General features: G+C 42.7%; 1 protein-coding gene across 1 annotated transcript in view; it reads left to right on the forward strand.

Annotated features, from left to right (window-relative positions):
* vps13b (vacuolar protein sorting 13 homolog B) overlaps window positions 1-27,859 on the forward strand; it is a 265,484-nt gene that overhangs the window by 204,998 nt on the left and 32,627 nt on the right. The window contains exons 44-48 of the mRNA XM_079561422.1: window positions 498-718; window positions 803-934; window positions 6,682-6,843; window positions 22,594-22,749; window positions 26,542-26,808. Coding sequence (XP_079417548.1) covers window positions 498-718; window positions 803-934; window positions 6,682-6,843; window positions 22,594-22,749; window positions 26,542-26,808 — 938 coding nt within the window. The remainder of the gene's footprint in view (window positions 1-497; window positions 719-802; window positions 935-6,681; window positions 6,844-22,593; window positions 22,750-26,541; window positions 26,809-27,859) is intronic.

Below are 27,859 nucleotides of genomic sequence, written 5' to 3' on the forward strand. Positions count from 1 at the left end.
CTGGAATGTTTGGGGGGTCTTTCATCTCCCCCTGGTGGCCAGAAAACCACACTTGCAACTTCGCTGCCACCGGGTCGGAACCACCAATACACACTAATTGAATCATTAAAAAGAAGCTAACAGGCTAGCGGGCAAAGCTAGCTGTGGGCTAGCACTACTTTAGCAGAATTTACAGCAAAGTTTGAGTGAAAAAAATTATCTCCATTGTGTCATTGGATGTACCTCTCTCCCTTTGTCTTTTCTGTCAGCGTGGTATTAACTCTCACAGATAATTAATAGTAGTAAAAAAAAAACACACAGCAAGCTACGACACCTGCAGTGGTGCTTATGGCCTCTAGAGGCATGAGTTACTTAGTTCTGCTTTAATCATGGTTTATTGAAAGCATGAGGGCCCTGAATCCATTGTCTCTCTTAATTATATAGTAGCTGAATTTATAGGAGCATAAGTGACATATAGGAAGCAGGTAATGCCTTTATTACAAATCTTTCTCCTACAGTTCCTCCCCATAGACTCCGCCCCTTCCTGCCGGACAGGAAGTTGCCACAGGAGCAAGAGTTCATGGTGAGCAGTGCACGTGAGCCCCGGATCTTTTTACGTCAATGGAGCGATGGCCCACGCCACTGTCAGGAGTTCAACTTTTCCACTCAGCTTGAAAGCAAGCTGTTGGAGTACCGGAATCTGACACGGCTACCGCTATTACAGCCCTGTCTGCTTCAGGTTTGGCTTCCAATATATTTTTCCCCTAAATACAGAGTAGTATGAAAAGAGCGATGATAGAAACGTCCTTTTGTCTTGTTTCAGGGCCAGGCCGCTGCTGTGTGCTGTCCCCAGTCCACCATGTTAGATGCAAATGTGTTTGTGGATCCAGTTTTTCTCAGGATCAGCCAGTACTCCATTCACACAGTCGACACTGCTTTGAAAAGCTGGCAACAGGTACATTTCTTTCTTCAAAATGAAAATATTGTCCCTTAAATAAGCTTTATAATATCCATAAAATCACATAAATTAAAATTCACCTGCTCGTGTTGTCGGACACTAAATTACACCCACTTTATATGATGGAGCAGTGGATGCAGCTCTATTACAACTAAGACTTCTTAAAAAATTAACCGTCCTCCTGTTGATCATATTGCACATGGAGAACATATTGCAACCAAAGGAGTCGTAAATCTACCCAAAATCATAAGAAAATATATAAATAGTTATAGGTGGTGCTAAAAGTCTTCTCTCTCCCAGATGGAGTATCAGCTAAACAAATTCACAACAAAATGGAGGGTTTTTATGAGAAAAATGTTGGTGTGACGCCAGGGTCGTAAAACACACTGCCTTTGGGCTGATGCAAACCCCGCGTCGGGGCCTATACCGTGTCTGTTTGTGGCCTCTCCTTAATGCCGCGGTCCTCGTCAGCTCGCAGTTCCCGGCTCTCAGCGCTGCCTCTAGTAGCCAGCTCATTTGTGTGTGAAGCGATGCCCACGAAAACACGGTAAAACTTGAGTGCTGACACCTGCCAAGACTTCATCTGGCCTGGGCCCCCACCCCTCTCTGTGCGTGTCTATTGCGCACATACGCGGAGTGCCCCTTCCCTCTCAGCTGTGCCTCTGCCGCTGCTGCTGACTCATATACTGGCCTCGGGAGACGTGAGCTACACTCCTGCGATACTTTTTTTTTTTTTTTCTACATGCATGCACTCTCTCCTGCCAGGTAAAAGGAATAATAGCTTATGTTTTTCTTTTTCTACCAACAGCTGCTCTCTTATACCTGCGGAAAATAAAATTAAACCAACTGAAGAAAACTACCATTAAAACCTCGCTGGAGATTTAATACCTTTGTTTTCACTCAGTGGCATCATTGACTCATCAGGCGATGCTAACCAACCGTGCTGGTTTGATGGGATGCATTTGACCCTTGGCTGCAAAATTTGAGCGAATGTTCCCTATTTCAGACGGTTAGTTTAGCCATAAATAAGGCTTGCTGTTGTATTGAAAGGTTACATTGCAGCTTTACTGAACTGTTTTGGACACGCTGGTATCCATGGCTTTGCCCAACATTTCAAGCATGAAAAATAAGGTTATTACGTGGCCATTGCCTTAAGACAGGCCTCCCCTATACTGATTGAGTGATATGTTTGGCCTTTTCCAATGCCATCGCTGCCCAGTTCCTAAGACCCAGGCATACTTTAGACATGAGGTGCAGTGAAAAAATCAACCATATTTGTACAAAATGTGCTTTTAAAAAGTCTTGCATGCAGAGTCCGATCCAATCCTGATCGCTACGTCAACATGTTCATTGTTCATCTGTCATATCTGTAAAATGATTAAGCCTGATTTAGGATCTTGATTAGCCTCGAACAGAAGCAGCCTGGCAACTGGTACAACAGTTTAAACTACTTCCAGCCTACGGCACTTTGGTCAAAACAAGGGAGAAATCACCATAATTATAGTAGGCAAACGTGCTGTGCATATGGCCATGCTTTTCTCCACAAGAGGAGGCGGATAGAGGACAAGTACAAAAGGATGCACGAATAAAAAAGGTTTTTCATTTGCCGTTTGGAGGAAGTAGTGAATATTTTAGTTTATTGGAAATATCCTGCTCATGATGAGAAAATGTGCGCCGCGTGTGATGAAGCACATGTCGTCTGGTGGGTTTGATACAGAGATGATAGATGAAGAAAGGAGCTGCAGGCTGGAAATTGCTAAATTGACTTTGAAGAGTTAAAATATCATCGCTTTGGTCAGGACCTGGTCAAATCATGTTGCTTGGAAAATGTGCTGTGGTGTTGAAGTAACCAAGATCGACTTAAAAAGCATAGTCTAGCCCTTTGGAGTTCAAATGTATCTTTCTACTGCACATAACTTAACATCCATGTTTCCATACGTAGCTAAAAGTAATTAAAGGCATAATCAGAAGCAGTTGGAAATGTTAACCGGCGCTGTCCTTCCGCAACAGAAGGATGTTTCTTGAACGTGTGTAATTGTTTGAGTGATTTTCGTGTTTCCTGGTGTCAGGGCTGGCAGGCAGGCTCGTTGTGATGTGGCCTGTAGGGTCAGCAGTGAACCATGGAGAAGATTCCTCATCTACCACACAATCGAAACCTCACAACCGGGCCATGGCCATACCGCCGAGCCGCAGGCAGAGCAGCTGGAGCGGTTCCAGATGCACAAATAGAAATAAAACGGTCCGTTTGGGATATGGTTGTAATTTGCACTCAAATGGTGCTGGTAGTATGTTATAATGCACGGTCGATGTCATGGCAACGGGGCCGGATCAGTATCTGTAAGAAATCAGCCTCCTGGAAATGACACAAATTGTGCTGATCTAATGGTTCACAGTGAGGCAGCCGCTATTGTACTTCCTGCATCTATGACAGGCCCATTAATACAATATTTGTCTTAACATTATCTTCTCAACCTCCTATCCTAATCACTGTCAGATTTAAGAATGGTTGTATATAGTAGCTTAAATAGTCTTGAAGCTGAATGTCAGTGTGCCTCTGTATTCAAAAGGTCCTGTATCCATAAAATCAGGATTAAATCTATATCTATCTATATATTTTTTTTGTAAGTCTTGAAATTATGTAGTGTGGCCATTAAAGTAAGATGACAAATACAACACAAAATGAGAGAAGCTCTTACTGACAATGTACAATCCAAGAAGGTGTACATTTGAAAAACTTGCAGATAAGCTTTTATAGCTGAAGGCAGATTTCAAGCCATACTTAAAGTTTGTATCTATTGCTTACCAAACCAGAAGCTAAACACATTGACATTCACGGCGTTCCTTAAAGCATTACATTACCCTGCATTACATTCACTTTTCCCCATAGGCTTTCCCTGAACCATCCCTCTTATTTGGTTGACATTTTTCCAGCGCAGCGCCCCATCTGGCCCCGACCTCAGGCTTTCCCACTGTAACCTCACTCACCCATACCTCCATCTCTATCCCGAATCCCCAGCCCCAGCTCGGAATCGTCTTTCCCCCCGAGCCCTTAACCCCGGGGAAGTGGCTTTGTTGGGAAACCACACAAAAGACCAGTAGTATTTACCCATTCGGCTTTCTCACAGGCATCTACATGTGCAATTGAGACAACAGGAATGCTTCAATCATTACAGTGGGTTCATAAAGTTTTCAAATCACTTTTCTATTATTTCTGTTTTATTATCTAGTAGTTTGATACTAAAATCATGTAAAATTATTTTCTGTTCGACACTGATGACCCAAGGATCATGCATATTGATTGACATTTTAAACGTTTTGGGGGGAAAACAGATACAGATGCTTCCAGATCATGTATAGTGGGATATTCAGTTGATATTGAGACTAATCACTGTGTCTTAATGTTGTCGCTGTATTACAGTAATGCCGTTACCAATGCCTCACTTCTCTTCCTCTGCGGTGTAATGTTTCTTATGTTGTGGGTGCCATTATTTACAATCTACATCCCAGACTTTTTACTGTACCTTACCATTTATATATGTGCCACTCTGCCTAATCTGACCCAGACTTTGTAAAAGACTAAAGTAATATCATCTGGGTGGATTTGGGGAATGGATACTTTGATGCCTGGTATAGGGCCTGTGTGGAAGGAACAAGCTGTCATCTCTTGCTCTTTAACAAGGAAGATGTGTTGACTGTTTAAATGCCTTTGTCCTAATATTTGTCTTCTTTAAGTCCCCCGATAGAGGAGGAGTGATTATTACTCTAGGAAGCTCTCTGACGTGTGTATCAAGTTGCCTTGTGAATTGAAGCGGAAAGACGATACCATCAAAGACTCTGGGCTTAGCATTGGCATCTTAAGATGGCAACAGGACGTTTGTAAATCGCAGTGTCACATTCAGAGGGACAGCAAAGATAGGGTTCGGCTATAAAACCAGTAGTGGTCCACTCTCACAGCTGTCCCGTCTGTATTTTTGCACCTCTTACCTCTCCCACACGTCTATCATCAAGTGTGCTTTTAATGGTGTAAACTTTCCCATCCGTTTTCAATAGTGTCAACAACCCCGGGACTCCGAACGTGCTTGGCAGGGGAACTCAGAGCTGTTACTGCCAGCTTCTTTTAACCATCACGCATCAACCACCCCCTGCCATTTAAAAATCAAGAGCTGCCTGGGGAGCATTTGTGTTTGGATACAGCAATGCAACATATTTTTCTATCCTGTGGCTTTAGTCAGCTGGTGATGTCGCATCAGGCCAACCTCACAGTTAGGCTGGTTGGTTTCTGCAGGTGTGTGTGTGTGTGTTTGTTTGTTTGTGGGCCATTCGGGGCACACAGACACCTCACCAAACAAGCCAAAGTGAGAGGTGTAGATGCTGAGAAGCAGAGTAGAGCTTTGTGCATGAATAGTCGGTAAATGGGTGTGCCAACCCAACCCACATAAAATTAGTCATCTCAATAATTAGTTGAGTAAGAATAACAACGTTTTTAGTCAACAGAGGACGCAGTTGGGGAATAAAGTCTGGTTTCTTCTCACAAATTGGCTCAATATCACGAACCATGGTCTTTGTGTTACTTCACAATTTTACCATGCCAACCAGACAGACCCTCTAGTAAGACTTTTTGTTTGAAATCCCTCCAAGAGCATCCAGCAAGCAGATGTTTCTAACGAAAAGGCAAAGTACAGCAGCTAATCAAATGTAGGCACTAAAAGTGAATTAGAATCTATGTTTTCAACTTTCTGTCATCAATGGAACCTTTATCTCTATCAGAAACACATCGACATTTGACAGTTTTAATAAATGTGGTTTGGAGGCATATTCAGCAAAGAGTCTATAGTATAACCACTATTACTTACTGTGCAGAATGCTTAAAGAGTCTATTTCGGACTTTGAAACATGCATGTTCACATTTTTTCCACACAGGCCTGTGCTCTGCACTTGCATGTGTGCCAAAGTATGAGTGGACATCATTCTCATACAGTTTGCATGAGCTGTGCAGCTCACTGACCCATTACTGTAGGTGGGCCAGACTCCTCCACCATATTGTTTTCTTCTAACAAACCACAATATATTGATGACTCCTACTACGAGGAATGACCAGGACTGAGTGGCTTGTTTCATGTTGAAAAATAAAAACTTAGGAAAAAGCGAGTTGCTGTTTGAAATGGGTTGACATGTCCTAAGTTGTTTATCGGAGCAGACACTAACATTTAGTCGTTTTATGAAGGGTGTGAGGAAATCGGTGGCCTGCCAAAGGATTAGGCCTCCAGGAGGTTTGAGTTTAACTTATTGTACTGAATGTATTTGGCCTTCATGTTCAGAGCAAGCTGCTTTCATGGTATCACGCAAATGTGAAATATTATTTGTGACCCTACTGACCACCACACGGTGGTTCTAATAGTATTTGGAGCATGTAAAGCTTGCAGAGCTAAACCATTCAGAGACTGTATATTCCACTGACTTCCGAGTCAGCGAAGGAAGGTTCTCACCTGAATGCATGGATCCTGAGTGACAGCCGTTCATCCAGGCTGTATTGTTCTAAAGTTACAATAGTAACACTAAAAAAATCGATACAAAAATCAAATTGGCTATTGCTGCTATCTCAAAAGTCCCTTCCTTTGTCTTGAAATATATTGAAATATATTGTATACTATGTGGTGCAGTTTCGTAAAAAAAAAGAAAAAAAGAAAAAAAATGTTTCTTTTGTAAACGTCCCTTTGTGTCCTCATTGCGTGTTTTTCTCGCAGAATGGCGATGCAGAGGCGGAGGAGCTCGTCTACAGCCACTATGTGATCTGTAACGACACTCACGAGACACTGCGCTTTGGTCAGGTGGACACAGACGAGAATGTGCTCCTGGCCAGTGTCCACAGTCATCAGTACAGCTGGAGGTCTCACAAGTCCCCTCAGGTGATTTACAAATACACACACATGCGTAACAAACGGTTATGTCTGTAAGAACATCTTTTAGTGTTTACCTTATGATCTAGTGAATATAGGTTGACATCTGTAGGTCGAGGTTTGGCAATGAAATACGCAATGGGCGTTCAGTAAGTGTCAGGTTATGCCATAACTGCTTAAGGATATAAGGATACACAGCAGGCTTTCTTTATGATCATTCTTGGACATTTTTTTTTGTTTGCTCTATTTGTCAGTTTTCTAAAAAAAAATGCTATGCGACTAGCAGTGCGTTGATTGGTTTGGATGTAATACACATGGTTCATTGGTGTACATGGAAAACTCCTAACTACATCCACTGAGGAAAATGCGAGCGTGTTGCTCATTACACATGCCATGCTTTTATCCTTGAGCTTGTTTTGATGGAGAGTTATCCCTCACACTGGCTATGGCCTGGGCTAACAATAGTGCACGTACAACAGTTTGTGTCTGTCAGCGTTCTCAGACACTCCCCTGACAGCATTGTTAAAGAAGATTGATTATATTTAACCCTTGGTGGTTTTGAGGTTGAGCGGAGGGTGGGCTGTGTGGCGATCCGTGGCATCTGCGTGTGTGTTTGGTATGCACATGTTTCGGGACCCCCATATGCTGCACCGTGAGTGTGAGAAAGTCAGGCTTGAGAAAAGACATGGCCATAATTGCTCGCAGTAAGTCAGTAAGTCAAGTTGTATTAATCATCCACCTTGGTTAATCTTTGCTCTTACCTCACTCTTATTAAAGCACACCCACACCGCTCAAAACAAGGTGTATCAATGACAAAGGATTGTTTGAGGGTGATGCGATTTTGATTCTCTGTGTCTGTATGTGCAATACGAAAAAGAAAAAGTCGATGCATTTATATAGACACTAGATGCCAAGGCTAAGGTCCTTTTAATTCAACATAAAGGACAGATCTTCTAGTTTAGAGGTAAATGAGCCACATAACTCTGGTCAAGAATCAAATAAACCCACCACTTTACTCCTTTAAACTGTGACCTGAATGCACAACAAAAATCAAATAACATTTTGCTTAGTGTATTCAACAGCAATTTCCATATACTTCTCAAAAACCTCCACCCATTTCTGAACAGTGAAGAGTGGCATGTTGGCTCTCTATGGCAAATACAACCTCATTTTTCTCAAAGTCAAAATGACCTCTGTGTTTTTCGGGATGTTTTGGATGAAGAAGTGCATCCACGGGCCAAATGTCATCATCGGAGAAGAATGCAATTCCAGGATGGTTCTGTCATGTGTTATTCCCTCCATCTTGTATTTGTGGTATATAAAATATGTGCTCTTTGGACAAATGTGATTTGTGAAAGAAGATAAATAAGAATTGTTGCTGCTTTGCCAAATATTTAACTTCTTTAGGTTGATGTCCTCCTCATCTAATTGCATTTTAGGTTGTGCAAATAGTCATGCTGATAAGACGTAAGAGTTGTATTTCTCTCTTGGTATCCTGTACATCACAATGTGTTGTTTTAGTCACAAATCAATTCGAGGAATCGTGGCTTAAATGGTTCTGCTGTTTTGTTTAAGTCCCTTATTCCTCCGAGTGTCTGAAACTACTCAAATCGCCATAGGTCATCGCTCATGAAATGCCTACTTCAATGACTTTAGCTCTTCCATTTAACCCAAAGCTACTCCCAGCCCAATTAGCCTCTAACCTGCTGCCTTACCCGGCTTCAGGTCCTCCACAGCCAATGATGCACTGACTGTTTTGTGTCTTTCTTCACACTCATTTCCTCCTACCGCAGCCCATATATTTTACATTTCTCTATAATTTAACACCAAACGCTGTGTTGAACAACTCATAGCTCAACGGCTGTTTAGAGCAAATGGGCCGGACAGTGCTAATAGCAGCTCTGTTTGTGTGAGTGATGACCCCAGCTCTATACTGACATCTATGTTTTCATCATCTTTTCCCCCTTTACACCGTACATTTAACTGCTGTGGGACATTTTTATATTGTCTTTGCCTTTCCTTGTGTTCCAGTCCATTACACGCATTCACTAGTCCCTCCCTTGCATAAGCCGTGAACACTTTTGGGATCTAAAATTAGCTCATATGGGGGTAGTTAATGTTGCAGAGTTGGATTTGATATCATTATCATTTGTCTTGTTTTTTTATCAAGCGATGATTTTATAGACTGACCAGATTTATACATAATACTGGTCTCACTGGAATGAAAAGAAAAAAACATTTATTCCACCAGTTATACATAGGATCTATGGATTGCTCGGCCCGCCTTGCACTTTGGTCACTCGGTCACATCTTCCCTCATATTTTGGGCATTAAGCACTTGGAGGTGCCATTCCCATATTTTGCCTTTCTTCAAAGTTATTGCATTTTGAATCATGGTAACTGGAGTCAGCTGCTTCGCCTATAAAACTATTTTGTCCCTCCAGTCCTTAAGGCCCATGAAGTGTGAACCAAATCCCTGGAAGGCCACACACTCTCTTCCACAGTTTGCAGTCTCACTCCAGTATTCCCATGACATGTGCTTGGGTTGATTGCCTTCAGTCTTGGTTCTTGCCTCCAGCAGCTCGATGAGATCAGGAGACCTGGACTATCTCCTGCCCCTCTCATTTCAGGGTCCCACTTTTGGACTTTTGTGTCTCCCTCTCAACAACGTCCAACAACAGCAAATGGGGTTCCCAGTGCTGTCTCTGCCCCAGTCATTATCCCCTCTGTTTGGGACCGCTGTGGCTGAGATCACACGCCCCTGTCTGGCCTGTCCTGCTCCAGCCCCCTATCCCTGACTCCAGCGGGATATCCAGTTCTGTCCTGGATCAGAAGCAACTGTGTGCTTTTAATCCCTGTCAAGTACCGTAAACTCTGACTCCACAAAGAATCTAGTCCCTTCCTGCATATAGTTAAAAACAAAAAATCATTTTATTCTCGCTCTTCTCATCCACCTGGGAACACATTAACAATCTAACCACTGTGCCACCAATGTAATGCAATAATCCTGCAAGTGACCTGCTGCTGTTTCCTCTTTCCATCTCTCTTTCTCTCGCTGATAATTGCCAACCTCCCCTTTGTCAAACTCCTGCTCTGTCCTCATGTCTCTGGTATGACGTCCCAGCTGACCTGTCCACTCACCGCGCTCACACACAACCCAGAGCTACTCGTGTAAAGTAATCTGTCCCCCCCCTCTCTCTCCCCTGACTCCCTCGAGAGTCTACTGGACATGAGATCATCTTGAAAAATTGCAGCATTGGATGTAGAACGGCACAAAAAAAAACAAAAAAACAGGAGAAGTTAAGGGCAGGCGCGTGAAATAGAAAGTCAAATGGCCATGAAGTGGTGGAAGGAGTAGTTACTGAGCAGGCCTCAAGTGAGTAAAATGGGAGGACATGGAAAAAGGGAAGCTAGGTCAAGCTGAATCATGTACTTTGACACTGCATGTAGATTTTGTATACAATAGAAGCCCTAACTTACCAATTAGGGTCATAACATTATGCGAGCTGCTTTTGGAGATGCTCTGTCGCCTTTGAGAACAAAGTTGGCCCCCACAAAGTGATGTCGCACTAATTGCTGGTAACTTTTCCCAAAGCATCAAACCACACTTCGCAGAGCTGTCTGTTCACTTCACCAAATACACTGCACCTTTGACCTAATACAACATTAATTATGGGAGAACCCTTCCCTAAATGAACAGGCCCCCGTGTTGTTTCAGCTTGTTCTCAAAACCTGAAGACACCCAAACTCGTGCTCTTGCGAGTGGCTTTGTGGGAACGAGTGCTGTAAGTGTGTTATCCCAGCGTACACTTGTGGCGATGTTGACATACCTTCGAATATCTGTCACTTCTCTCACTCCTGCAGCCCCCGGACGCGTGTTATTGCAGCGAAACACGAAACTTAACATGGGTCGCCCCTCTCTGTCCCAGGACCACTCCCTCCGGCTCCTCTGTTGCTCCCGTCATCCACAACATAGGTGTGATAAAAGGACCAATTCGGATCTCGCCTCAGTCTCATCCATAACCACGTTTCAGCGCTTTCATAAACAATAATAGAAACACTTCCTTAGTCCTGGATTCTATCAGCCCTCTCTGTTTGGTTTCTTAGGCATGCCTTCACACCTCAGCATCACCAGCCAACTATTAGAGGGCTATACACATAAATAAATACCCACATTCATATGATTTTAAAGGCAAGACGCTGACTCGTTGAAGATATACAGATCCATTTTTTGGATGATAACTAAATAATTAGGCACAAACACACATTTTGCCTCCGCCCTGAGTGTTTTTCTGGCGTGTGGTGAGGGGGAAGAATGGTTGGAATATCTGGCTGCCCCTCACAGGATGCAGCTCGACTGATGGAAATCCCTGTGGTTAGTGCGGTGAGCGGGACGAGGGGCGTCAAAAAGCCCCCTGGATTTCAGAAAGGACTTTTTAAGTGCCTACAAGAAATATTCACAATTTGTATAAAGTGTAATTTAGCCTTGCAAGCAGGCCTGTGTCTGTGTGTGTGTTTGGATGAGTGGTTCCCAGGAGTAATGTGTGGGAGATAGCGGCCCGGGACCATTAGTGTGCGGTTAGATGGGCCGTGTTGTTGGAAGCAGGCATGACGGAGAGGCACTGACCCCGTCCTTCTGAGCTTTTGAAAGAAGATTGCGTACATTGTGCATAATGTAGTTTATTTTATATTATCGGGACGGTGAACCCAATAAACACCACAGTGAAACGGCTTGAATACTACCTAAGTTTACGAGGCCGGTTCATGCAAATGGCTGCCGTATGTTTTCTGTCATTTTAAAAGCATGAGTTACAGTGGGTGTGTTGTTGTGATTTGGCACGGAGTAAACCTTAAGTGAACATTTGTTAGGAGACTTTGAGAGCGTGGTTACTTGGCAGGGCTTTTATCATCTGTGTTTATGCGTGCTCTGTTTGCTCACTGCAGACACTCTGTGAACTTCGGTCTGCGCTATTAGGGTTTTTTTTTCGTCGTCCTTAAGATCACGTTACACCTCATTTTTCAATATAACTTTGGTATGCATTGGACTTCAAATGCTCAGAAACATCTCGTCATCATGTGGCCCTGACCCTATTGTTTAACAAACACTGCCCTCAAGTGAAGTGGTCTGTAGTCGTCCTGCTCTCTTCCCTCATCCATTGTGCGCTGAGGTTAACCCGGAGCTATATGAGGTTAACCCAAGGACTGGCTGATCACAGAGACACTGATGAAGACGGCTTTGATCCCCGGAGACCCTGTTCCTGGTTTAGATTCTCAGAAAAGGGCTCGCTCTGTGAAGGTAATGTATTATTTCGTATTTCGAAGCGACATGCAGCCAAAGGTTAAATATTGGCTACTCACTGGATCGTTCATTATGGCGATGTCCAATTTAGTGCGGCGTAACCTGAACCGCTGGCCCGTGAAATTCTGCTCTCACCGGGACATTTTTAAAAGTTTATCAGCGCAGTGATAGGAAAGTAATTCATCCAGCGGTGACACTTGCCCAGGCTTGTCTTTCACTTGACAGGTACTACGTTATAAAGATCTCCCAATATTGTTCCGCGAGTGATTTTTTTGAGTTTGGTTTCCATGACAGCGAGATACAAATGGTGTGTGACTCAGTCGGTCAAAAGTCAGTCCGGGATTATCATCATTGATTGTGAGCCTCCCGGGGTCCAAGAAATACACAAAGTCATCTCTAGGCAGGGTTACAGTGGGGCTGAAGAATGCAGTGATTTGCAAATGAGAAGTGAAGGAGGAGCTGGGCCTCCCTCGTCAGCTCAGAGGAGAGACTACACACCAATGCAAACAAACAGTGCCACAGAGAGACTTCTGTTGCGTCAAAGGTCAAACTGCTCTGTGCTGATATTGGGTCGTCAAGGTCAAGCTTATTTATTATTCACAGAGAGCACATTTAAAACAACATTCCTGCCCAAAGTGCTGCACACAAAAGCACATGTATATAAAATGCAATATGAATTTAATGAACGCAGAAATAAAGATGCAAAAACAAATACCATCAACAATGTCCTGCTCAGTTTTGGTTAATAGCCTTCGTAAAAACAAGTGGGTCTGAAAGTCTGAAAACTGGGCTGCCCTGATATTAAAGGGAAGACTGTCATCAATGAATTAAAATCAAGATGAAGCATCTATTTTTTAATATATATCGGCTTGTGTCCATTTTGGCTGGTCTCGTTTTCAAAGCCACCGCAACAACAGACACAGCAGCACTTAGCGTCTGCAACACAGCCATAGTTAAACATTATGGCAGAAATGTACAAAAGAAACATGGGACTGACCAGTTCTGATGCAGCTGAAATCCTCACAAAATGTCCATGTTATTTGTTTAATAATCCAATATCTGCAGGGAGCTGTCAGGTCTTTTTTTTTTTTGAGCAGACCAGGGTTCACTACTTCACTTACTGATGAAAAATAAATCCAGTACAGCTAAGGGCAGCTTTAAAAAAATACATAGCTTTTATACCTTTTTTTTACTCTCTCTAAAGTCATTAAAATTCTGAAATGACATGTTTAGTTGCCCTAATATGCAGTCACACAATTGTACAGTGTAACATCATTGATAAATGATTTGTTAAAACTCAACAAGCCAGTACAAGAGCTGTTTTTCTTATCAGGCAAATGATAGGAAACACAGTTACATTTTTATCTACAGAATGAGCTCACTCGTATCTGGACTCAATGATCAAATTCCCACTGCAAGGTTCACAGGTGCTCGTGAAGTTTTTGGGATAGTTTTTTTTTTAATATAAATATATTTCACGTTTTGTATTGTCTTTGTTGCTATAGTAATGAAACTACTATTTTACTTATCAATTTCATAACCCAGAAAACCTCAGCTTATCAGAGACTCTGACACTGAATATGACAAATCATTTTCAAATGAGTTTCTCTGCGACAACTGGTCGACTGATGACGCAGCGACTTTACTCCCAGTGCTCACTCTATGGTGAGCTCATTTGTAAAACTTGGGGTCCTGCTAATTTGTCATTATTTGTCTTTGAAGATGCAGATTCCCACTAGTGAGGAGTGAGGAGTGAGATATTCTGCTTTCACACTGTGTCATTCTGTGATAACTTATAGCTGCCAGTAAGTACTCAAGCTACTTTTTTTCCTTCTGCAATTTATCATTATTTTATTTAATGGGCAGAGTGTCAGCTGAGTTTTCGGGCTCTGATCTTGTGTGTGTGCGTATTCCCCACCTTAAACCCATCGCTGCTGGAGTAAATCCCAGCAAACAATGAATCCTGATTAGTTACCGCTTTTGATGTTGCAATGTTTGTGAGCCATCAAGTCTTCTCATCCTTACACTAAATACGTTTGTTCTCTTACTTTTCTTGCACATGATTTACAAGTTGTTTCATTTGTGATAGCAGATTCATCTTCCCTGTGTGTAAACATGTGTGTATTTAGACATTGTCCCAGTGGATCCCTCTCTCTGACATGGGGAGATTAATTTAATTATCATGTTGACGAGATCCGAGCAGCTAGAATGTCATATTTGTTGTTCTATGTAAATCTTTTCAAACATGCCAATGTGTTAGCACTTTGAAAAATCTGTTTTCTTCCTCGTTTGGCCTTGAAAAGTCTCCCACACCACAGATGCGAGGGGTGTTTTTTTTTGTTCCTTGTTGCTGGCCACATGACGCAAGTGTTGGTATGCTCTAATGACCACGTGCCACATTGTGACTGCAGCTTTTTATAATCACATAATCAAATTCTCAGCAAAATCGCCAAATCTCATGTGATGTCAGATATTCAACATACTGCTCATCAAGGCTTTGGTTTTAAATGTGCGCCCAGTGCACTAAGGTTATTCATAAAATACACACACAGTAATGGATTGAAACAGTCAATCTCAGTCTCTCAGTTGTGTGGTTATGACAAATCGTTGTCTTTTATGAACGCCAGTCTGGGTCACATTCGTTTGGTCCTGCCTCAGCACCATGGACAGTGCCACACAGTGCACTTTGACCCTGCCCAGAAGCAAACCAATAGATTAAAGCTGCTCTCTTCAGTTTCTACACACACATTGCCACGCGAGTGTTGACTTTAAAGATTAGAGTAAGCTGTCAGTTGTCGTGGGGGGTATGATATATTCACATCTATGGTCAGACATTCCAAGACGTTATCGCACGGCTCATAGTGATCCTCACTTCAACTCTTGCTTCCGAACGTCAAAGCTCGACTGAATAGCTCCAACTGTACGCAAACAGACTTATTTAAACATCAATATCATGCTGGAGAAAATAATAACTGAGATCACGTTTGAGACCTGAAGGGATAGCTGCATGTTTTTTTTTTCTTTCATATTTCAACTTTTAGGAAAACTGAAAAGGCGTCACTATCTGCTCAGAGTTACTGTAACCTCCTCCCTCTTGTTTTCCACAGAAGCTAAGCACTTGTGTTTTGTTGTGTGGACAGTCAGACATGTTCCTGTCCCCTGTCCTCCGTCCCGTCCCGACCGCTGCCTCGTCTCTCCCCTCGAGCTGTGGTCTCCTCTCAGACAGTTCCTCTTTTGTCCGCTCCTTCTCCCGCTGCTGTGAGCACTTGTCTTCTCCAGTCCCCTCGGGCCCTGGATGTCTAGGACGCCTCAGTCCAAAACCAAAACTAGGCCTATATGGAACAATGTTAGTCAAGCAGAAACCTCTTAAAGTCTCTTCTGTCAACCACCAGACCCACACAATGTCTCCTCTCTGTACCTCGCAAAACCGCTTCTTAGACTTGCAAATGTGGACTTTGATGTTGCGCTGCCTTGCCTCTTGTGTCAGGCAGTTCAGACAGCTGTTACAGCCACCATAAGCCCCTCATGTTACCCAGTTCTGCCCCCTATGCCCTGGCGAAGCAGGCTATTGTGTCTCTCTGTTCCCCCTTAACCCATTTACGCGAAGCTCTTATTCTTTTACTGCAACTCTGTCCCGCTCTTCTTCTTTTGTTCTGGTGTCTGGTTTTCATTTGTAGGTGGCTGCAGTGAGCCCCCGGTCCCACAGACACCGCACCAGAACAGATCGGCCTCTGTTCCTCGTGCCAAAGTCAGGCAGCGGCGGGACATGTGCGATTAATGTCATTTTCCAATGGGAGAATTTGTTTTAGTGTATTGATTTATTTATCAAAAGCCAAATTTTCCACTGTAGTCCCAGGACACATGTTGAACATGCACCTTGAGAACATCCCAGTATTGCTAAGTCTGTCACTAACATGCTTATAAGAGGACAGAGTTTGCACTGCATGTTTTTATCATGTTCAGAAAGATTGTGAGTTTTTGGACCTGATGAACAATATCCGACTGAAAGCAAAAAGCAACCTGTTCTCCCCTCTACTACGTACCTTTTGATGATATCATTGTTAGACATAAGAAATCTTCAAAAAAAAATCTTTCAAAATATTTTAAATTGAGGATTCTTCTTTCCTGCATTCAAACATTTAATGCCATTCCTGGTGCATGTATCATATCTACATGCTTAAGTGTGTGCACATAACCAGAGCTTGTACTCCATTCTGATGTTTTGGTTGCAAGTAAGCATTGAACATTCATTCATATTCATAATCACCAGGTTTTAAGTCACGCACTCACCCTAATTTAAGAGTGTTTCCTGTAGTCGTCCCTCCAAATTCTCAGGAAAAGCATTCAGTCATTGAATCATCTCCAAAACGGCTGCGGTTTCATCAGTCACTCACTGTAGTGTCGGACCACTGATTAGTACCACTTCTTTGCAGACAGACCGACACCTCATCCGGTCCACGGGTCACACATTCCTGTCCCGGGACAGTAGATGAGCTGCGGTTACAGTGGCAGGGGTGACTCGCTCCGATTTGGAATTGGGGGTGGCTTGAATAACGCTTTGTTTGCAGAAAAGAGTTCATCTTGTGTGTCTCCCGTCTGCGACTCTGGCTTTGCACTCAGCCTGACTTTTACCAGGAAGTCACCAGTCACTATTTTGGTTATGACTTCTTGATATTTTAGTACTTACTGGAAATTGTGTTTTTAATTATTGAGTGGTGCGGCGCAGCATGTCGCAGACTCGCCTAGACACTGACACAGAATCCGCCAAAGTTGTTTGTCTTGCTGATTGACTCACCACATATAATTTAGAGTTGAGACGTGCGGAGGAGGTCACTCTAAAACGTTAACACCATTTCCTTTTACTGTTTGGGTTTCGCATCTCGTCTCCATGGCTGCCAGTTTTGGAAATGGCGGCTCTGAAAAACGTCATACGATCGTCCGATAAGACCGTACATGATTTACCGTCATCTCCGTAGCTCGCTCTGATGTTCGCCGGAGGAGACAGGTGGTCCTTGTTAGGTGCAGTTTAGTCACAAATTCTGCAGAGCCTGACATCTGGAAACACATGTCGCAGGCAGCTCGATATGCACGGCTCTGTACCTGGAAGTTGTATCTACTGATTGGATTGTGGCAAAGACTGTAAACCTGCCCATATCATGTTTTATGCAAGTTGTATCAAACCGCCAGGCTTCAAAGTGCAATTTTAGGCCACTGGAGGCTATTAATAATGAGCCGTCATCATTAGGGGTGCAAAGGGGATCGGAAAACAACATTAGTATCGGCACGCATACACCATTACGTCAAAATAACATAGTGCAGTGTTTCCCAACCAGGGGTACATGGACTCCAGGGGTACGTGAGATAACGAGAGGCTGAGAGAGATAGGTTACTATGCAGTTTGGTTTTCTAGTTTTCACAATCTGTGACTCTGATTTTATCGTTCAATGAATGTTTACTTTTTTAATCTTTTGGATCCAGTTTGGCTTTGCTAGCAAAATCTCAAAACTTGTTTAGCCCAGTGCAGACACCGACTTCAGTTACGAGGCGTCACTGAATGTTTACACTAGACTCAGATCTTGGTGGAGGTCTGAACGTTCAAATTGCTTGTATTAAATTATCTTTCTTGATGTGCTTTTGGAAAACACACAGCGTCGAGCATTGCATCTGATTTGTCTATGGTAATGCTATTATGTTGTCAAATAGCATAACAAAAAATTGTGTTTTTTTACGCTGACGTTTCAGGACTGTAGAATCTTGAGATGGTCCCTAATCAAGCTATCGCTGAACCCCTGACAGACGACAAACAGCCCAGGATCAGACCCAGTTATTGTGATTTTTCCTTTTCTCTAATGACCCCGCGGCAGCTCGTTGTGGCACAGAGACTGAGCCCACTTCAGTCCTGGAGTCGGAGCGCTCACTGACAGCCAGCCCTAATCACACTGTCACCTCGAGATTCAACAGAGGAGAGCCCGGATCAAAGATTCAATATTTTGTTGCTTTATACTGTCAAGATCCAAGTTTGTTCTGACGCTTTGGGTTAAGAGCTGCTTTTGGATGAGGGTTTGAGCCTGTCGCCATGGCAAGTATCAATGGGAAATTTGGAACATTAGATCCAAAACATTTATGGCAAGCAAATATGCTGATAATCGTGCTGTGCTGCTTTGTTTACTTTGACACATTTGCAATTACAAGCTACTAAACTTGCTATACTTAAAGAAAGCATTTTATACACAAATAATGTGCAAGGTAATGATGGCTGAAACGCATATGGTGGAAGGACATTGTAAACTAGACTTTCAGACTTTCTTACTCTGCAATCTTATGTGATAAAGTAGGGCTGGGCAAAAAATCTATTTGATTTAAAAATCAAGTTGATGAGTAAAAGAAAAAAGTATATCTTGTTATGCTATTGTGCCAAGATTATCAGACAATACCTTAAACTTGATTATTGGCTTCTTAATTAATTCTTAATGTCCAATATTTTAGATGAGAAAGTGTCCAGTGTTTAGTTTGTCACTTCATCCCGTGGCCTCTGTCGTACCAACCACCACACTCTATAATGAAAGCATAATATGAACATTTCGTGCTTCTCTCTTGTGCAAGTCCTTTGGGGGCATTTCGTCACTTTGGTTTCTGAGGTTAGATCTCAGAATTAGAAAACAGATGGGATTATGGTTTTGCAGCGTGCCTGAGGCTAGAAGCACTGAATAATGACCCAGAATGCAATGCGAACTGGATTTTTGTTTATATTTTAGATACAAAACAGTATAGTTGGTGACTCATGGGTTTTCCTGCACGTTGCTGATTGTCCATTCATTGTACCCAAAAGGGCCACGGGGCTATTTTTCATTCTTTACGCTGTACGTGTCCTGTTCATCTGCGTCACCACTGCGATGTTTGCTCTGTCCTTTTGCTTGACTCAGAGCAGTGATGGATCCAAACAAAGAGGCAGTCGCTGTTTGAAGTTAGAGGAGAGACGTTATTATGACTTCTCTCTAAGGGTCAAGTTGAGCCACAGGCGTGATGGAGTGAGGGGCGAGGGGAGCGAGGGAGGGCACCGGGGTTAAAACAGAACCAAGTGTTGAAATGACAAATCGGTCCGGGCACAACTGTGGCAGGGTTATTTCTGACAGAATTAACACAACATAAAGAGAAAGTCTTTTTTTAAATTAAGCAAATGTTTTTACCAAATAATCCAAGATACTATATAGTTATGCCAAGTTTTGCAGATACATTGTCTTTTTGGGATGTTGACTGCACTGAAACTGTTGTATGGTTTCAATCTAGTCTAACCCGACTCTGAAAAATAGGACTAGAAGTGAGCATTGGGAAATGCCAGAGTAATCCAGGAGTGAACTGTTTTTGAGGCTCACAGCAAGAAGTTCCGGGTTCGATTCCCACCTGGACGGGGCCTTTCTGTGTGGAGTTTGCATGTTCTCCCCGTGTCTGCACAGGTTTCCTGCGGGTACTCTGGTTTCCCCTACCACTAAAAACATGTACAATAGAGTCTCCTCTGGGGCCAGGACTCCCCTTAAAAAGAGATTCTTAATCTCAGTGGGACTTTTCTGGTTAAATAAAGGTCAAATTAAAAAAAAATGTTTTATCTACAAATTACTGTACTGAAAACTGGCTAAGCTAATTCCTCACAATTACTAATTACTTATACTACTATACTTATATGTAGCGTATGTACAATGCGGAATTAGTTTGTAGTCTTTACCAACCACAATCCCCTGTTGACCCAGTTTAGTTCATTGTTTGGCCCTCCAACTTTAAAGAAAAACTAAGTAACTTGTTTACCTTAATAATCTGGGAGTACAATACACAATACAAGTGTCAATGGGATGATTGGGGGGTCTTTCATCTCTCAACTCCTGGTGTCTCTGTCCAGAAAACCACCCTTGCAACTTCCCTGCCTCTGGGTCAGAAGCCCCAATACACACTAATAGAATCATGAAGAAGAAGCTAGCAGGCTAACGGACAAAGCTAGCTGCGGGCTAGCGCCACTTAAGCAGTATTTACAGCCAAGTTTGAGTGAAAAAAATGATGATCTCCATTGTATAATTGGATGTACAATATCCCTCTCTCCCTTGGTCTTTTCTGTCAGCGTAGTATTTACTCTCACGGACAATTAATGAGTAAAACAACATGCTGCGACACATGCAGTGGCGCTAATCTCTCTAGGGGCACGAGTTACTTAGTTCTGCTTTAACATCGAGGCAACTTCACATATTTTTTATTGGTCTACAACTTGTACTTCCAACAACTAAAACAAATACCCGCTCGCACTAAACTTAATGCTGCCCTCTAAAGGTTTTTCCTCCAAACTACTGTGAGCTTACCCGTACTAGAGAGTCACATAGCAGTCTCTAAGCCTCAGGCCTTCACTGTAACCTTTTGCACTTTGCTGTTTACTGTGCTTTGCCACTTTTCTGTGTGACCAAATCCACAGAGGAGCAGATCGGAGAAATTATGTCACTTCCACTCACTCGACAGTCAACAGGGCCCGCCGAGAGCCAGCGATTCGGGCTCTGATTGAGATTGTTATTGTAAAGAAATCTGCCTTCAAACAGTGAAGAGAGAGTGCAGCGCCGAGCAACATCCCGGGTCCTGACCAGGGTCGCCTCGCGCCCTCTGACCCCAGCAGTAATTTGTTTTTCTTTCAAGAGATTGGCTAAACGTTCAGCACATTCGGTGATGAGACGAAGTGTAAATCTTCAAAAATGCTTTGCAGGCATCCAATTTTAGTCCGTCCTCCTGTGGGACTATCCCGAACCCCCGTCCTGTCTCCTCTGTCCCTCGCTCGCATGCATTCTTTGTCTTTCTCATGTTCCTCCTTTGTCCAAGCTAGTTACAAGTTTGGGGTTTTGTCGGCTAGCACGGAAAGTTCAGTCATGTTTAAGGTCGCCCCGGGCGCTTCGGGAGGGGGACAAACTCTCAGATCTCTGTTCTTATTTATGATTCGGCTCCTGTATTGTGACCATAATCTCATGACTACACGTTCATTGTTTGACAAATGAGTTTCCTTGTCATGTAGAGCAAGGCGTCCCGTACGGAGAGGCGCACGGATGACCTCACTGCAGCCCATATGTTCTTACCACTCCTTTCCCTCTAATCTCCAAATGCTTTTGTGATGTTTTCGCAAATATCCTGGATAGAACTTCACCTATTAACCAATTAACTGTTTATTTTGACATACTCTTTCACCTTTTAAAATGGCTTCAAAAATACTTCCATGGTTGGATTTGGGTGTAAAAGTGTTGACATCCTTGAGGTCGAGAGGTAGATATATCGGTATATCGAGCCGATATTTGGGGATTTTACAGTATCGTCTATCGGCTGATCTAGCGCTGAAAAAAGCATTGGAAAGAGCGAGTTCAGGACTTTAAAACAATTCCTCCCACAACTTCCTCAGCCTCAGGGGAAACTTTGCGATGAAAATTGGTTAGCTACATGTTTGTTAAACACAAGTTTCTGTAAACCTCAGTCGATATGGACATGCAGTATGCCATTTTGAAGCACAGAACCTGGAGAGTCAGTTTTAACCTCTGCAATTGTATTTTTGATCGCAGCGCAAAATGCCGCAGCAAGCAACAGTATGCTAATGCTAACGACAGGATGCTAATGCTAATGGAGGGTAATCAAAGCTGGGACAGAAGCTATGACTGAATCACCTAAAGTAATACAATAGAGGTGGCCAAGTATGTTATGTTTTTCCCAGGATTATAGACCAGACATTTGGAAACATGGGCCAAAATATCGGCCGTGCATTTCGGCATCGGCCAATAAATGTCCAAAATAATCGACTCCGGCATCGGCCTTAGAAAAACCTGGTCGACCTCTAATCCTTGTATTTAGACACGCATATTATATTGCTCTTTCATTGTAAGGTGTATGTATGTATTTCATCCCTTTCAAAAATGGTCATAACAATAACAATGATTATATCTAAGCAACAGCGTGTTTATTCTTGTTACATTAGGTAAAAGTTATTACCAAAGACCCACAATAACATGATTAGTGCTTTGTTGCATAATCTTAACCCACTTGTGCCACAGTGATGCATCGTCTGTGGGAGTGCTGTGTTTGTTGGTCACTGTGTTTACATCCAAACACTCTCTGATGCTCCTCCAAACAGTGAAGTTGAAAAAGTCCTTCATCCAAACTGTTTTCCCTCTTATTTAGACGCGTGGAGAACACAGCCTCCTAAATCCAGCCGCGCAGTTATTATGGGCTTCCACATCAGGTCTTTTCCATTGGTTTATTGTACACGCACTGCCGTTTCTCCATCCAACATGCAGCCAGCCCAGCTCACCAATAAACAGGAACCAGGTCTCTCCACTACCAGCCTGCTCTAAACACGGTCTACTTGTTTAGCTTTCCTCGTGCATGGGGATAAATAAAGGCCAAGGCGACTAACCTCTGATGTCTCCTCTCCCCGTCTCTGTATGTGCCCACAGCTGCTGCACATCTGCATCGAGGGCTGGGGGAACTGGCGCTGGTCCGAGGCCTTCAGCATTGACAATGTAGGGACTCTGCTCCGGACCATCCAGTACAAGGGGCGCACCGCCTCGCTCATCATCAAGGTGCTGCAGCTCGCCGGGGTACAGAAACAGGTATGTCCGAGTGTGGTAAGCAAAAGCACAACAAATAATAAAAATGCATTTGACTCAGTTATAAAAAGGACCGTTTCAGTTGGTCATGTGAGGAAATACAGTAAATTATGGGAATCTAACTATCAATTTGGGGAGGATTCTTTGCTGATGTCTGTTGAATTTTGTGTCCATAGTGACAAAATGGCCATGAAGTTTCAAAAACCAGGCTACCAGATTTACCCCAGTGCTCTAACATTCTCCCTCAGCTCAAAACGCACTGAGGGCTTTAGTCTCCCATTGCATTCATTGCACCAGTTGCATTGTTCTTCATTTCCCTATAAAGAAAATAACCCTGACCTTATAATAATACGTTATACAGTTATTTGTATGTGTTTTTATCTGGTGGCCAAGTCAAGCCATATAATAGATTTGTACAATCTTTCACACATTATTTTTCACCCCAAGCTCAAAGCTTGTGTTGAACAATGCTGTATCTGGTGTCCATTTGAAAACCCGGAGCTGCTTCTGTTTATGTTTGTCTTGATGTAAAGTCAAAGTGAAAGCTGTATAACTAATCTCCCATTGAAAGTCCATGTGCGTGTCATACATACACGCATTATTATAACGCGTTAGTCTGGTACCACTTACGGTAAACCTGCAGCAAATCTTTAAAGTGGTTGCGATTTTACCAAAAGCAGAAGCTGATTTGCTGTATTTTGTCTTTGGTGCCACTGTGATGTGTCACTTTTATGCCTTTTATGCCTGGCCTTTTCCCAGCAACCATTTTAGGGATAAGCCCTTCTAAATCTTCTTTTATGATGTCGTTGTTGTGTTTCTTTATCTGTTTTATAGCTGTGCGAACACAGTGTTCCATCATTTTCCACAGAGCCAGTCAGAACCAATAGCTTTCACACCAATAATGCAGCGCTTAGTCATGTTTGTAGCTTTCTGTTGTGTTTTTTAAAGTTACCATGAGAGTGCGGGGGTGACACAATGTTATGTAAATAGTGTGTTGTGTGGCGCTTGTCGTTTTCTCTCCTCAGACAAAACAAGCTGGGACACTCAAATTACTTTCTTGTTTCATCTCAGACCCTGTTTACAAGTTGGTCCCTTTGTGATTCATTGATATGTTTTGAGTGACACCTCCAATAGACGGCATAGGACTCAAAGAGGAAAACATTTACTGTATTTCACGAATAAAGCACTACACAACGTCTATACAATACCTTGTTACCTTACTCTTCAGATGTGTTTTATATTTCTTACATTTCTTCTTGGACTGTCGTGGGTTCAAGTCTCCACCCCGAACGTCACTTTCCATCCTCAGCTTCCACACTATACTGACCTGTGTACTAAAAAGAAAAATAAGCATGTGGGCAAATGTTAATCAATAGAAAAACAAGTCTCTTTTTCTACCCTGCAGTAAGCCAGGGCTATTCTTCATTACTTAAGTGAACATTATTGAAGTGAATGGGTCTCACGGCTGCCACATAGACCATACATGTCTGACAATGTCTCTCCACATCCCATGATGCATAGGAGTAATAGACGGGGCAGAAAATGTGTTTGTTTAGCTTGTTTCCGCTACTGGCTGTGCCGCTGTGTGTTGTGTGCAGATGGTACACAGCACTGACGGATGCAGAGATTAGGCATGCATGTCTTTCTGAGCAAACACTTCAATTCAAGATTATTATCACAACCACAGTCCAACTACGGAGCACACGCACAGCCCTGCTACAGCAAATAACCCCTACATTTTACGAGGGAAACAAAGGCATGTCCCGGTCCTTTTAAAGTGCCAGTCCCCTGAAGCTGCGGCGCGGCTGAGCGTGGCTTCGCATGCATCAGAGAGTGCTATGTACCAGCGACTATGGATCAAGTTTATATGTGGTTTATATCCACAGAGACATGTCAGAAAAGAAAAAGACAGAGTGTGACCTTTGGAAAAAAAGGAGAGCACTCAGATCTGTCACACACAAAGGGTTTGATATGAAGCAGGCTCCGGGCTTTATATTCTCATCAGACAGATTTGATCAAAAAGGAAATGGTGACTTTGATCAGTCCCTCCGATAAGACGCTTTCTTGTGTGATGCTTACACTGCAATATTTTTATGGCAGAATAACAAAATGTTCTCCACTTATTCATAATGTTTGATGATGACAATGTGATGGTGTTAAACTGCATCTTTCCAGTTTACAGCACCCATTTTCCGATCAATCAAAACAGCTGGACAAAAGTAATCTAGATATAAGTTAAAAGTTTGTTGAAAGTTTTTTGCACTTTCATCTCATTGCCTTCAAAATGAGATGAGCAAAAATGACCTTAATAAATCCTTTTCGTAGTCCCTCTGAGGGTAACAAGTGTTGATGGGATGATTGGGGGGTCTTTCATCTCCCCCTGGTGTCCCTGGCCAGGAAACCACAATTGCAACTTCGCTGCCTCCGGGTCGGAGGTCCCAATACACACTAATGGAATCACAAAGAAGAAGCTAACAGGCGAACAGGCAAAGCTAACTGCAGGCTAGCGCCACTTAAACAGTATTTACAGTCAAGTCTGAGTGAAAAAAAAAAGATCTCCATTGTGTAATTGGATGTACAATATCCCTCTCTCCCTTTGTCTTTTCTGTCAACGTAGTGTTTACTCTAACGGACAATGAGTGAAAAAACATGCTACGACACCTGCAGTTGTGTTTATGGCCTCTAGGGGCACAAGTTACTAGTACTTCTTTCATTAACTAAAAATAAAGTTGTGCTGATGTGCAGAGAAAAAACGTGCCCCATGAACAGACTGTTTGAAATTAGTTACTCAAATCAAGGGCGAATTGACTCATTTCAAGAAAATGTTGCTTATTTGTAGTTTACTTTCTGCACTGCATCTCCAGTTTCTTCCCAGGGCCAAACGTCAGCAACTGGCTTCCCAACAGGATGAGTGGGTAGTGGCTCAGAACAGTGGCCCTGGGAAGAGATTTGGATGAATCTCAAAGTGCCGGCTGTTTGGTGCAAGCACAATCAGTGGTAGATCTGCTTGTAGTTTCAGCTGTATTGTTTATTTTTGAGTATATAATCAATCAGGTTCTGGTGAATTTATTAATTTGTTTCTGTAATTTGACTTTGAGGAGATCTGTTGGTTTCAGTAAAACCCAACACAAAGACAGTCGCCTCAAAAGGCTCTTCAGGTCCAATGATTAGCAGGAGAATTTACTTTACTCATGGCCAGTTGAGGAAAGAAGTGATTTCATTGATGGAAGAAGCTCGTGCAGGCTTTCATTAAACCCCAAACATTTTTTACACGAGCATATCCTTGTTTTGCTGAGTCGTACCTATTTCTAATTATGCACTTTAATCAAATTATCTCTCGGTCTCTGTGAATAGTCACATTTGCCGCCGTCATTGCCATGTTACCACAGCAAGTCCTTCCACAACATGTCATTGCTACCTTTACTTAAGGCTTACAAACCACATGAAGGAATTTTGTCGACACAGTTTTAATGTTTGTTATGATCTCGTTTCATATTGGAAAAAAAATATTTGGACGTGGGTTTATTTTCTCAAAACATGAAGATCTGTCTGTATTTATAAAACCGAAAAATCTCCATCCAACCAGTGGCACAAAGCTACTAAACAGAGGAAAACATCGGTCATTATTTGTGGCTCGCATGTGGTTTCTTAATCCAGTGGAACAAGACGTGGATTGACTCTCTCTAATTTTTTTTTTTTGTATTATTATTTTTGAATAACTAAAGAACAGAGATCATAAAAGGGAGCTCTATTAATACATTTTGGATGTGACAATACCTTGTGTCTCCTGTATAGGTGATCATCTGTGGGAGGCAGGTGATGTGCAGCTACTTGACCCAGGACATCGAGCTGCGGGTGGTTCAGCACTACGTGGGCTCGGACAGCCAGACGGTGGTGAAGGAGCACTGCGATTGCTTGGAGGCCGGGGGTAAACTGCCGTCTTACGTCCTGGAGGATGCTGAGATGACCGAACTGTGCGTGCGGGCCAAAGGGGACGAGGACTGGTCTCAGGACGTCCAGCTGGAGAGGAGGGACAAGAGCACCTCCAGCTCTGTCGTACAGGTAACGCAATCTCAACATGTGGACAAATCATTAGACAACTTTCATATGTCATTGTCAAAAGTGTTCAAGCTAAAGTTTGTACTAAATGTCCAACAATTTCTCTTCAGTGTGTTGCAAATACACTCAAGCAGCCAATTAACCTCTTACCCCCCACCTTAACCGAGCGTTTTTTCCAGTTCGGCTTTACCCACATTTAAAAACTTCTAGCCTGTAGTTTACAGCCTATAGGCCTGTGTACCTCATTTGAAAGGTAAGAACTCCAAAACTCTTGAAAAAGAGATTCTTAACCTCAATGTGTTTTATCCTGGATAAATAAAGGTCAAATAAAAGAAAACCAAAAGGCAATTTCACATTTTTTAACCAATTTTGTTGTGTTTTTTCTTTGTCCTTTTTTGACACTTTTTCATCATGTTTTTGACACTTTTCCGTCACATATTTGCTGCTTTTTGTCACTTTTTTGTGGCTTTTTCATCACTTTTGAGTCGTGTTTTTGTTGTTTGTTTATCAAGTTATCGCCGCTTTTCTGTCACTTTTTTGTTCTGTTTTCATTCTCATTTTTGTTCCTATTTTGACACTTTTTTCAAGAAGCTTTTAGATTTGGGTAATGCCAAACTGGACAAAATGTGCTCAGTTCATGTTCATAAAGAACCACTGACCTTCCCATCTAGGACTTGACGATGTTTCGTGCCATATTCTCTCAAATTAACAATAAGAAATAACATAACACAGCTGTTGCTTCTCTTTGATGTATTTCGGTCCTACGTTTTGGAAAAATGGTTAGACTTGGTTCGAATTTATCAATATCCAAAATCATAAAAGCGCTCCAACAGAGAAACATAAATAGACACGAGGCAAACACCGGCATCTCCACCAGCTCTGTGCTCACACGTTTGAAGCCGGGCACCGGGACCACCAACCGGGTCTGGGCGCCTGGGTTCATCATGGGTGGCCGCAGTGGCACGTCCTTGTACTCTCCTTTTTTTTCCGAGATCCACTCCTTCCGATGTGGCGCGCCGCACACACACGGTCCCGCACTTTCTAACCCGTGACC

Source organism: Gobius niger, assembly GCF_951799975.1.
Source record: "Gobius niger genome assembly, chromosome: 8".
NCBI classification, from domain to species: Eukaryota; Metazoa; Chordata; class Actinopteri; order Gobiiformes; family Gobiidae; genus Gobius; species Gobius niger.